Consider the following 13,711-nt stretch of genomic DNA (forward strand, 5'->3'; position numbering starts at 1 on the left):
TTATTCGGCCGAATTGATAACACTGCTCCCTCCCATATTAAGGCGAAATATCAATTAGACGAAAATATTATTTCCATCACTGACAAAAAAAAAAAATATACTATCTAACAGCCTCAAAATTGTTGGTTCTGACGGTTAAATTAAGTTAATTTTTTTTGTTAATCCTTAAAATACCCCCTATTTATGTAATACCTAATCTACCCTTTTTCTTTCCCACCCTCACCCTCTGAAAATCGTGAGTGAGAGGAGCGGAGGGAAGAATCAGAAGGGATTGGGAGATTTCGTTCTCCAGTTTTTGGGGAAAAAACGGAATCCGTTGAGGTTTCAGGTTTTGGGGAATGAACGGTTTTGCAATTGCAGATCTCTGATGGAGTTTGGGCGGATGCGTGGCTTTTATCGGGAATGTACCGTATATTTGGACGCGTTACTTGGCTGTTGGCGTTGAATGCGTTTCTTTGAATTTAAAGCTAAGAAGCGGACGCAAAATCACTGAAGTGGTGTTCTTTTGTGGTTTTGTTTTCGGCTGCGACGAGCAAAAAATGATGTTAAGAAAGCCCGTTCTGTTCTTGCTTCTCGTTACTGTTTTTGCTCCTATTGTCCTCTACACCGATAGACTTGCAAGCTTTACGAGTTTGTCCTGTGAGTTTATCTTCTTCTTCTTCTTCTCTCTCTCTCTCTCTCTTTTATAATATCACAGAAATTGCGAGAGGGAAGGTTTTAACTATTGCTAATTCTGTGTATCTTCGCTGACATTTTCCACAGCTACAAATGGATTCGATGAAGATGTTTCTACTCACATGAGTATTTTCCTTTGCCTGAGATTTCTGTTTTGACTATCCCTTGTTTTCCTTTTTAATCCTCTGGTGGATGTCATCAAATTTGATTTCTAGTATTCTTCTTCAGGCTGTCGGTATGGGAGATAAGGAAATTGAATCTGCTTCCTCAGGTAAATTCCTGGTTCTAACCATCCAAGATTTAGAGATGCATGTAATGAAAGTTCCTAATCTTAATCCTTTTTATCGTTGCCTCTTCTCTATAAATTATCTAGGAGTTATCGATTAACTTGAAAGAACCGATTGACATTGTTTATTCGGTTAACGGTCGCAGTTCTGTTTCGAATTCTGATGGATCCTGGGGAAGAAAGGGGTTGGTCAGGTATTAACACAAATAGAGGGATATTTTGGGAATTATGAAAAAACTAACTTGACTTAACCGTCAGAACTAACGATTGGGAGTTGTTAGATAACATCTTTTTCCTGCAAGGGAGGGAAGTGATATTATTGATATTTTCACAAAAATGATGAGTACAGTTGGTACTTTCCCTTAGTTCAGGGGGTTGAGGGGAGGGGAGTGAAGTTTACCTTTTTTGGTTTTTTGGTAGACACATGACCAGTCTCATCATCTACTTTCTCTTATCTTGACATCATTCCTTGTCATGTTTCAGGTTCCTTAAATACATTATTTATAATTTTAATGTTTCCTTATCTTACCACTGATCCTTACAGCTCCCCAACTTAACAGCCTAACCAGATTGAATGACTCAAGTGAATAATGAAAATAATCAAGCTTCAGTTATAAAATTTGGATTTTTTTCCTGGGTTGGATCTGGTGTTAGTGACACATGGGAGGTTGAGGAAAGAATGATTGGATGGGATAGGATGGGCTGGAGAGGTGAAGCTAATAGCGTTGTAATCCAGGCCAACTGCCTTGTGATTCACACTGCTATACGCTGCCAATGGCACCTGGCAAGGGAAATTACTGTGGGCAGCAATGGCAGCTGGTAGCACCAAAGAGAAGAACTGGACTGTGGACAGCAACAAACATATGAGATGGGTTGTTTTTTATTGTTTCCAAGGTACTTTTATGTTAGAAAGAAATGGGAAAGAATTTCAATAAAAAACAATTCATATCAGTCAATCCATTGTGAGCAAATATATTACTGCAAAACCAAATCAATGATGGGTTTCTAAATTACTGTTCTGCTTCAACTTCCAACAATGGGGTATGCTCATATGTTCATGGCTGAAACCTACTTGCATGCACTCACAGTTTACACTGCAGATGTTGGGAGTAGGTACCTCATTAATCAATTTATATCTCTGAACATATAAGAGTAGACACCTCACTATCTTTTGGAAAGTCGGCACCTCAGTACTTTCTGTTCTACTCTTTTAACTCTGTCTATTATTATCTCTGCTATAATTCTACTTCATAATCTATCATTTTCTTTTGTTTCTTTTTCCAATTGTAATTAGATTATGTGATCATAATGTTCAAGTTTTCAACCCTATTTCTGATTTTAATCTCATATATCTGTTCTCTGTTATTTCCTTAATTCACTCCCCTTAATTCCCTGATAAACATCTAGTCTTGGACTTATCCTACAAATCTAAATCCTAAGCTTATTTGTAGTCAAGGGTTTGGGAGGTTGAATCAGCATGTTATGCCAATATATTTCCTCTAGACATTTCCCAAAATATATAAATTAATCACCCTTATATATGACGGGATAAAATACAAATAAGTACTTTAAATGATTAGGTCTATAATACTAATATTGGAAAAAGTTTTGTGAGGAGTATGGCCCCTGAACCCAGACACATGGGGGCTGAAATGACCTCCCCACTCCCATGAAATGAAATGGTAATTGGCATATCTATGGATACTTTTGTTGTAACCCGGCAGTCATTGAGAGGGGGGTGAATCAGTGAGTTATATTCCGATACCTAAAAACCTGTCCGATGTCTGGCCAAGAAAAACCTGATATATCTGTCCCTGTTTGCACACAGTCGTATGCACACTCAGCCTCTCATAGGCACTTTCAAGTGTGCACACCCATTCCACATTCCACGCACTTCAATATAAAATGCAAACAACAAGCACCCACAACACAGGGTTTTTACGAGGTTCGGCAATTTGCCTACATCCCCGGAGTAGTGCCTGTAAAGGCTTCGTACCTACTCAATACACTACTTTTGACTGCACCCACAGTCGGGAGCACCCACACCCAATTTTCTCAAGTCGAAGCTGAGATGGCACTCGTAGTGCCGATACAATGTGTAGCACCCACTACACGGGAGCACCCACTCCCGGTGCTTAGCACCCACTAAGCACACAATAAATAATACAATTAAATTGGGCTTATATCAATGCCCTACAGTCAAGCTTTGCCTAGCATATGCATCCACAACTAGCTAGCATGCTCACAGTTCATCCACAACTAACCTAGCATGTATACATTCATCCACAACTAACCCTAACATACATACATATATGTAATGTAAAATCACAGGTTAGAGAATCTCACAACCGATTGCCTGGGATGACTGGAAACTTGTACTGACAAGTTTGGTGCTCACACCTTCTCTCTCCTTGGCTTCTTGCTCTTCAAAGCAAACACATCCTTGATTTCTTCTCTTCTTCCTTGGCTTTGAGTTAATATACCATTAACACACTTCAACCACCTCTTTTACCTCCTTTAATGGCCTAAGAACATTTATCATCAAGAATGTATGTTCATTCAAGGACCAACAAAGAGGGGGAAGTTTCTCCTACCAAAACCGTAGCCTTCTTTCACTCAAAACTCATTTTTCTTGCTTCCATGGTGTAGGGCTTGAAAAAACGAAGAAGCTACAACTTGGTTCACCCAAATCCGACTTAAAATGAGGGAGATATGACCTTTCGAAGTTGGAGCAATGAGATAGCCCGAAATGGAATCTTCGTACGGGTGGCATAGGCTACACCGGCGGCGCGCGCAACAGGGGCAAAATCTGACCGTAGATCTCATATAAAAGATCTTATAATCTAAGCCGTTCGATTAAACCAACGGACAACAGATCCAAACCGTTAGATTTGAATCTCGATGACGTCATCATGACGTAGGCGCTGACATCGTCAGCAGTGTTGTCAATCTATGATTGGCTGCTTTTCCGGATTTTAAGGGAGCTTGTCTCCCACTCACAAAAGTGAAAAGGATTATTTACCGTTGGATCCGAATCCTCCATGTTGGCTTTAATATGATTTCATGAGATCTTTAAGATTGGAATCTTCTTTATATCTTCTATACACGTGCGAAATACACTAACATACTTTGATAAGGTGTAGCGCCAGTGCATCAAGAGTTATGCACCTAACCAATCAAATCCTACGCGCAAGCATCTATCTCGTCCATATCACACCAAAATCTCAGCAGCCTTTGGATGGGCATCAAGCCTACGTGGTCGAATCTTGACCATCCATTTCACTTCCCTTTACTCCTCTTTATTACAATCAAGCCCCTGCCTCCATATGTTTCAGTGCTTAAAGACCCCTTGCAACTCAGACCTTCAAAATCTTTAAATTACACAAAAGCCCTTCGAATTTCAAAAATAAATTCCAAAAAATCCACCCAACACCGAGAGCAACTGATGGATTTTCGGTTTGGATTTTCGAACTGACTTTACGAAAACACTTATATCTTTTTCATACGATATCCGATCGAGATGAAAAAAAGTGCGTTGGAATCGTAACTGGATGCTCTACGACTTTTCAGAAGACTCAATCATCTGAATCATCCATGTAAAAAGACCAAAATGCCCCTACACATTTCCAATGACGTATCTTTCTCATACGCAATCGGAATGCGATGAAATCAGAACTGTTGGAAAGATTGTATTTTTGTCGTATTGTTACATGTAGAACACTTCCTTTAAAAAAATCATCTTCAATGCCGAAACTGCCCTCGACTGCCACAAATGCCGTAACTTCTTCATACGGTATCGGAATGTGACGAAATCAAATGCACTGGACTAGGTAAATTACAATCTATCTTTTTCATGAAGAACCGATCTTCCAAAAATGTCATTTTCACTGCCAAAAATGTCCTCGATCGTAAATAGGTCAATTTTACCAGTTTTGACCCAGAAACCCGCACCACCTATTAATGATGTATTAAACCACTCCATGCATACCAAGCTGCTCTGTTATCTCATCGGTGACACTGGACACTACCATGTCATCATTTTCATACACGTCACCCAAACTGGCCACGTCATCACCGCCACGTGGCCGAGTTGCCAACAAGGACAACCATAAAACAACAACTTTCTCATGCACTCCCATAGGCCTTTGCACATGCATAAGAACCACATTTCTAGACAGAAAACATTTTCCCTACAAATATATTTGACCTTATTAGATTGGAAGTGAGATATGGAAGATTTCATAAAATCAATAACTACGAATATCATAGAAGCATAGTTTTATACAAAAAGTAAACTCTGCTTTTAGTTAACACAATCAAAGTGTTAAGGACAAAACCATCGTATAAGACTAAGACCCATACTGATAGTTTCGAGAAAATTTTACCTTTTGAGATCACTCACAAGAACGTCTCCCTTAATGTCTAAGACCTTTCTAAGAATCCTTCTTCAAATCCTCCAAGTGAAAGCTCTTGTGAATACTAAAAAAAGAAAGTGTGGAAGGATTATTTGATGGATGGATAAAACTGAAAGTTGATGTATCCAATTGCTAAAACAACATAATTCAATAAATAGCATATAAATGATCAATATCATGACAGAAACCACTAAGAGAACTAATTTGACCATGACATCAAAACCTCCCAGATTTGATATTTAACAACTCAACCAATCACCTAATTCCAAATGAAGCCTAAGAGCCCGTTTGGTATCGATTATGTCCCAGAAACGCCGTTTCGTGTCAAAAACGAAAATTTCAGTTTCTGTGTCAAAATGCAGTTTTTAAACGAAAAAATAGTGTTTCAAAATTTCAGATTTTTATCGGGAACGATATTTTTTTTTTTTTTTGTAAAATGGAACAAAACTGGGAAGACGGAACTCAATTCTCGTTTTTTCAGTTTTTTCACTTTTTGTTCTAAAAAAACAGAAACAGACCATAAGTGCACCAAACAGAAGATTCCGTTTTTTCGTTTCAATAGAACAAAAAAACTCAAAAAACGTTTTTTTAGAACGATAGCAAACGGAGCCTAAGATTAAGAGGAACAACGTAATCGGATTATCTAGCATTCTAGCTAACCGACCTTGAAAGAAAAACCTCCTGACATCCTCTAGAAGCCAAGTAAAAATTAGAAATCTGAAGTACCTATATATTCAAATATGTGATCATGACAAAAGCAGGTTTCTTATAAAGCTTTCCCAAAATTCCAAGAGTGGTAGACTTGAGCAAAGACATAACCCACAAATTGTGTTATGTTATTCAATAATAAGACATCACATGATCCTTCACTAACTGGAAGAGTATAACTTGCTCTTTCAAACCAAGACAGAGAAAATGTTATAATGGCTGCTATAATATTAACCACTTACAATAATATTAAAAATTCAAATTACATGCTGATATGGCTATTTAGGCCATGTTAGCTAACATTTTCTCCTCTTCTTGATGTTTTAATTGAAATATGAATTCTTACTATTGATTAGCGTTGCAGTTATTGTTGATCACACCTCCAATGATTTATTCAGTCTCCCTTGGTTTCAAACTGAGGTCCATGAAGAAGTCTCTAAATTGCCTCTCTTCTACGAGGTTGCTGACTATTTTGGAAATACGTTTGCTTCCAATGAGGTTAGTCTTGGAGTATGTGTTATAGCAAACACCAAGAAATACGAAAATAAACATAAACAAATCCGCACAAGACACAGAGATTTAATGAGGTTACTTACCGATGTGATGTCTTATGTCCTCGGACGAAGAAGAAGATGTTTCACTATGTAGAAGAGAGAATACACCCAAGTAGTGACGAGAAAACTTGCCTTGAAACCCTAGCTTGAAAAAAAAATCCAAAATTACAATAACTTGCTAAACAAGACGATAGGACATTATATACTCCTTCAAGTCGCGGGTCAACCCATCGAGTCATAGTCAATCAACTCGAACTATACCAACTGTGATGATTTAACATTTGCTATCAGACCAGATCTAACTATCGCTCCAATAATGTAGGGACAGGATTTAAAAATCCCAACCTAACTCAGCCCGTGGGCTAAAAATCCTAACTTAAGTCCTAAAATTTTTTTGACTGATTGGCCCCTTATCTATTATTCTAAAAGATTCTGTGCAACTTGTTCTTAGATTAAAAAATCTCTCAAACTTCAAGATACTAAAAAGAAAAAAAAGAAGAAGAGAAGAGAACTCAAGAGCTCAATATCCAATGTCCACGGAGTTGAATCATCAGTGCTAGGAATGACGAAGATGCTAATAGTACCTTGGTCCCCATAAACCACGTGTCCCCTCCCACCTCACCCTCCACCAACGTACAACCCGCAATCTTCGTACAACCTAACCCTCTGCCTCACATTACCATTACCATTACCTAAGCCAACCTTGATGCATTCTACCACCACTCCTCATTCCCTACCACCACCGCTCCTCACTGAGACTACTACAGGCCACTCTAGCAATCTTGCTGTTTGAAAATCACCTCTAGGAAAGCAATACTGTAGGAAACATGTTTGAAAGGCTTCAGCCCAACATTGAGTCTTTACGGATTGGGCCAGCGGGTTAGGGTAAAAACATACTCACGTATTGGGCTTTACACTCTTTACACCAAAATTGGTATAACGCGCTGATTCATCCTATAAAACTGTGAAATATGAGTCGCCTGTTATACTTCCTCCGCCTAAATATCACCAAGCCAATAAAAAAGTATGAAGACCATTGTAGGGTTTGCTAGCGCCGGTTAGTCTTTCAAAAAATTTTGAGGACTTAAGCTAGGGGCCCGTTTGATAACGTTTCAAGAAACGTGTTTCTGCCGTTTCTGTTTCCAGAAACAGCAGAAACGGAGCAACAAGCGTTTGATAAAACTGTTTCGTTTCACTTATTTTTAGAAATAGAAATAGAAAATTTTACTTATTTATGATTCAAGAAACAACACAGGCGAAACAAGTTGAACTTGTTTTGCCGTTTCTGAAAACGACTTGTGGTAATTCTTTCACTGGTTACCATCAACCTCTAAAAACATGACTTATCAAACACCTTCAATTCGGTTTCTATTTCTAGAAACGGAAATTTATGTTTCTGCCGTTTCTTGAAATAGAAACTGCAGAAACGTTATCAAACGGGCCCTAAGATTTTTAGCCCACAGGCTGAGTTAGGTTTCGATTTCTAAATCTTATTCCTAGATTATTGGAGCGGCAGTAGATTTACTTTGATACAAAATGTTAAATCATCACAATCGATCTGCTTTGATACCAATTTGAGAGTATTATTGCGAGGATTTAATATTTGGTATTATAGAATATTGATTGTGATTATTTAACATTTGGTATCAGGGCATATCGATTGTGATGATTTAATATTTGATATTAAAGTAGATCTGATTTTTAATATACTCAATCGATACTAATTTGGATCAATATCGAATTCAATATTACATCTCAGTTAGGATTGTGACACATGATTCTAGGGATTAACAAAATTATTAAAAAAATTGATAAAAGTGTTGGGCATGTATCACTCTCAATCAATACTGATACGAGCCACTTAATCATTCCACAGTAAAAAGAGATTTAAATTTATGGGACCTTGCCACCCTCTAATGGAGGAATGGGACTCAAATAAAGTATTGATTTTCATTCCTAATCAATTTGAACAAACCAATTTTTGAATCAATCAATTTGAAAAAAGTTTAATAGGTGATAAGTGAAAAGAAGGGGTACTCTATGTATTTAAAAAAGATAGAGGAGAAAGAGATGTAAAAGTTTAAAAGTAGGAGCGCTTCAACAAAAAAAAAAAAAAAAAAAAGTAAAAAATAAAGGAATTTTAGTAAATATAGCCAAATGTAGGGAGCAATATATAATTTTCTCAAAACTCAAACCAATCGTAACAAACCCACAGTCCCACGCATGTCAAAGTCCCTCTGTCTGGTGCAACCTCAACCCCACGGCGTTCACGCCACCAATGTAAACCTTAATCTCTCAGGTTTTAAACCATTTTTCCTAAACCTGACCGTCCGGTCTAATCAATAACTAATTACATAATCATTCCTGGTTTTAATGGTTTGATACCTGGTCTGAACTTTAAAACCATTGGTAATGGTCCATGCAAACAAGATATGCATAGGTAGGGGTGTCAATCCTAAGCCGGCACCGGTAGGCCTGACCAAGCCTGACTTGCTTAGGGCCCTACCTAAACCGGCCTGTTTAATAAACGGGCCAGGCTAACGAGGGTTTATGGTGCAGGCAGCACTAGCCCGTCGGGTGCCCGATCGACCCAACTCACTTAATAAGCCCGCTAGAACCGACTCATTTAGCCCAACCGGCCCGACCCTTTTAAAAAATTCCTAAATACCTATTTTATCACTAATACTACAAAATATGAGTAAATAATATATAAGACTAGAATATCCACATTCTAATTGGGACATTCAATTGTTAAAAAGAGTGTAATTCTTGCAACTTAGATTACATTTTAAAGACATGATACGTACATATATATATATATATATATATCCCTTGGATCTTGCTAAATGGGACATTCAATTGTTATCAATTGTTCAATTGTTAAAGACATGATTCTTTTGGTTCCGGAATTGTGAATGTTATCCTCTAGTAGTTTTAAAGTCAATAGTTTAATCCATTTAAAAAAGGACTTTAGGGTTGGCACATTTAGAGCATGTTTAAAGCCCGTTTAGAATTAAATAGGTCCATAGCCCGTATAAGGTCCGTTTAAGGTAGCCTGATTAAAGCACAACACCGATCGGCTCGATTACAAACTGTACCATGCCCCCCAAATTTAGGCCTGTTAAAATAAACAAGCATTTACACTGCAAGAATTTCACACCGCCAAGCCCGATTAGGCCTGACCAAGATCGGCTCAGCCCAACCAATTGACACCCCTAGGCATAGGATTTCTTAAAAAGAAAAAGAAAAAAAAAAAGAAAAAAAAATTGAGATAGGCATAGGATCCCCGAAAGTGCTGGAATACTTGATCCTCCACTACAGTTCTGGTCCACCCTCTCACGTGAAGTGTGTTTAAATCTTTGTTCCTTTCCCTCTCTTTAACTATCTCACTTTATTATAATATTAAAATCAAGTCTCTGCACAGCTTTTTATACCCACCACACAACCTTTCCTTCTAAGTTCTAACCCTGCCCAGCCACCACCACCTCTCTCAGCCATGAAGAACAACACCTTCACCATCTCTTCCTCCTTCCTCAACCTCCCATGGGTTACCAACTCAAATTGGGCTGCCACCACCATTGCTGAATTATCATCCCACACCTTCACCCACCCAACCACTGCACTCCTTCTCTTAGTCTCCCTCCTCTACTTTCTCATCCAATCCTGTTTCGACACCCATAAAAAAATTAACCCTACGCCTGCCCTTCTCCCACCAGGTCCATTACCATGGCCCATTTTGGGTTCCCTCCCAGAACTGTACAGAAACAAACCTGCCTTCAAATGGATACTTGGTCTCATGAAAGGAATGAACACTGATATTGCATGTATCCGTCTTGGTAACATCCATGTCATCCCTGTAACCTGCCCAGATCTAGCTCGTGAGTTCTTGAAGAAGTATGATTCAGTTTTTGCTTCAAGACCCATTTCAATGGGTACAGAATACTCAAGCCGTGGCTTCTTATCCATAGCTGTTTCACCTTGGGGTGACCAATGGAAGAAGATGAGAAGAGTTGTGGCTTCTGAAGTTATCACTCCAGGGAGACTCAGGTGGCTCCATGACAAGAGAATTGAAGAAGCTGATAACCTGGTTCGCTTTGTTTATAACCAGTGTAACACTATTGGTGGTGGTGGTGCAATTGTGGATGTAAGGGTTGCAGTGAGACAATATAGTGGGAATGTTATAAGAAGGTTGATGTTCAATAAGAGATATTTTGGTGAAGGAAGGGAAGATGGTGGGCCAGGTGTTGAAGAAGAAGAATATGTTGATGCAGTGTTTACTGTGTTATCTTTGCTGTATGCTTTCTGTGTTTCTGATTACTTGCCTTGGTTGAGATGGTTAGATTTGGATGGGCATGAGAAGAAAATGAAGAAGGCTATTAAGGTTGTTAACAAGTATCATGATGCTGTGATTAATGAGAGATTAAGAGAATGGAGAGATGGGAAAGAGGGTTGGTGTGATCCAAAGAGGCAACCTGAGGATCTCCTTGATGTACTTATTTCAGTTAAGGATGATAAAGGGAAGCCATTGTTATCAACTGAGGAGGTCAAAGCTCAAGCAGCGGTATGATAATTTTCATCTGCATTATTAATCCATGCATCTTTTGGTTTACAAAGATGAGATTAGGGTTGTCAACCGGTTGGTCTGGACTGGTTTTGGTCCAACCTAATCAGTCCCCCCATCTTGCACTATGACTACTTAATCGGTCTCTTCTTTCAATTGGTTTTTATTTATAGTGGAGTCAAGTGTGGATCAAACACCTTGTACGAGAGACCTAATCCGATCTCTAAGGTCTAAAGCAGAAATGTCTGGGTAAGATTGTTCATTGTTGCGTTACTGGGAGCCTAGGATGTATTAAGTACTGGTAACTTAGTTACCAGACGAAAAACATAGTAAAGTTGCTCTTTTGGACCCCTTTAGCCAGGGATCCCAAGCCCGCATCGGTTAGACCAATTGAGTCCGACCATTTAAAAACCGGTCTAACATGCATAGATTATTAAACTTGTCGGGCTTAGGTCTGATCCGTTTATAAATAGATAGTACATGGTGCAAGGGGTAAGACCGATAGACGCTCGATCGGCATAACCAATTTACAAGCCCGACCGTTTCTATGTATATTTTGCCTTTTTTTTTTTCTGGTAGAATAAGATATATATTGATATTTTTATCAAATTTGTAATGTAATTAAGTATAATATCTTTTTTAAAATTATTGATCATGTAATAAAATATATAAAACTTTTTAAATCTAAGATAATTAAAAACCGTTTAAGATCAATTTAAGGATAAATTATAACTCGATTATGAGAAACTTAATTAAAGACCAAAACCCAATCAGGCCCGACTAAAGACCAATCGAGACCGACTCACACTTTAAATTGGCAGTCACGGTGCAAAAGTATAGGCCCCCGCAGCTTTGACTATGCCTGACCGAAACCGACTCGACCAGACTGATTGATCTGGTTGGGAGTCAGATTATAAATTAACAAACTTTGCAGCTGCCTTAAATGGATCACCAAGTCATTTTGCCTGCAACAATGACGCATTGCAGCTTTTTCCATGCATGCGAATATCCCCAGATGAGATAACTTTGCAGTTGCCTTAAATGGACCACTGAGTCATTTTGCCTACAATGAGGACACATTGCAGCTTCTTTCATGCATGCAAATACCCTTAGGCTAGATGAGATCAGTAAATTGTGGAGTTCCCTTAAATGGACCACTGAGCCATTTTGCCTGCAACAAGGACACATTGCAGCTTCTTCCATGCATGCAAATACCACTCACTCTTTAATGGTGATATATCATATTTGCATATGAAGCCATTCATGAGCATTAATGTGTTGCAGGACTTGATCTATGCGTCAATAGACAACCCATCAAATGCAGTGGAATGGGCACTAGCGGAGATGATAAACCAACCCGAAATCATCCAAAAAGCTATAGAAGAAATAGACCGGGTGGTCGGAAAGGAGAGATTGGTTCAAGAATCCGATTTCCCAAAGCTCAACTATGTCAAGGCTTGTGCAAGGGAAGCCTTTAGGCTCCACCCAATAGCCCCCTTCAACCTCCCACATGTTTCAATCTGTGACACCACCGTTGCGGGCTACTTCATCCCAAAGGGTAGCCATGTGTTGCTGAGCCGGTTTGGGTTGGGCCGGAACCCTAAGGTTTGGGATGAGCCACTCAAGTTTAAACCAGAACGCCACTTGAAAGATGGTTTGGAGGTGGATCTAATTGAACCGAAACTACAGTTTATCTCTTTCAGCACGGGGAGGCGTGGGTGCATGGGGATCTCACTTGGTACTTCTATGACTGTTACGTTGTTCGCTAGACTTTTGCAAGGGTTCAGCTGGGAAGTGCCACCGGGTGAGTCATGCATTGACCTTGCCGAGTCGACTGGTGATCTTTTCTTGGCTAAACCGCTACATGTGCTTGCGAAGGCCCGGTTGCCCAAGCATGTCTACCCGGCCAACTGAACCGGGCCCTAATTTGGTCAGTGCTTTTAATGGATCCCACGAGTCACTTTGGCTAAGGTTAGAGAGAGAGAGAGAGAGAGAGAGACAGGGGGAGGAGGCTATGTAAAAATATGCATATATTTTTTTCTTTTTGTGTGTGTGTTTGGTGCAAAGGAAATGAGAGTAAGTTATTGAAAATAAAATGTTCTTCTCTATTGGAATCATTGGTTCTCTGTTGGACTAATCATTGTATTGAAAAGAAACCCATATATGAATGTGGTACTACTATCAACCGATGCAGATCGAATACGAATTTTCCTATATCCAAGTAAGTTCTGCTACTAATTTTTTTTCACCTACCTTTACTATTTGAGTTACGCATTCGCAATTAACCGTTTAAATAAGTATTTCCTGTATGATCTCTAAACCAAATCTTCAGCATTGAGATGCTTAACGCATATGTTCTAATTTGTTACTCTAAAATCAAAGGTGCTTTGACCATGCTACATGATTTACTCTTATTGCCAATGATTATTGAAAGATAGACAATCTAAATAAGTATATAAAGACTGCACTCTACCAATGCTGTGACGTAACCAACCCCCCACCACCCCCCCCC

General features: G+C 38.9%; 1 protein-coding gene and 1 long non-coding RNA gene across 2 annotated transcripts; both read left to right on the forward strand.

Moving 5' to 3' along the window:
• Nucleotides 1–235: 235 nt before the first annotated feature.
• LOC122082845 lies at nt 236–1,981 on the forward strand. Its single transcript, XR_006141415.1, has 3 exons — nt 236–639; nt 763–801; nt 904–1,981. It is a non-coding gene; the product is annotated as an uncharacterized LOC122082845 (long non-coding RNA).
• Nucleotides 1,982–10,081: 8,100 nt separating this feature from the next.
• On the forward strand, nt 10,082–13,316 carry LOC122081317 (tryptophan N-monooxygenase CYP79A68-like). Its single transcript, XM_042648387.1, has 2 exons — nt 10,082–11,199; nt 12,484–13,316. The coding sequence occupies exons 1-2, from the start codon at nt 10,135–10,137 to the stop codon at nt 13,111–13,113; spliced, it is 1,695 nt and encodes a 564-aa protein (XP_042504321.1). The 5' UTR covers nt 10,082–10,134; the 3' UTR covers nt 13,114–13,316.
• Nucleotides 13,317–13,711: the final 395 nt, after the last annotated feature.

This window comes from Macadamia integrifolia, chromosome 6, assembly GCF_013358625.1.
Source record: "Macadamia integrifolia cultivar HAES 741 chromosome 6, SCU_Mint_v3, whole genome shotgun sequence".
Classification (NCBI taxonomy): domain Eukaryota; kingdom Viridiplantae; phylum Streptophyta; class Magnoliopsida; order Proteales; family Proteaceae; genus Macadamia; species Macadamia integrifolia.

Coding starts and splice junctions, on each gene's coding strand:
- LOC122081317 (XM_042648387.1), top strand. CDS start 10,135: ATGAAGAACAACACCTTCACCATCTCTTCCTCCTTCCTCAACCTCCCA. Junction 11,200..12,483: donor AGGTCAAAGCTCAAGCAGCG/GTATGATAATTT, acceptor AATGTGTTGCAG/GACTTGATCTATGCGTCAAT.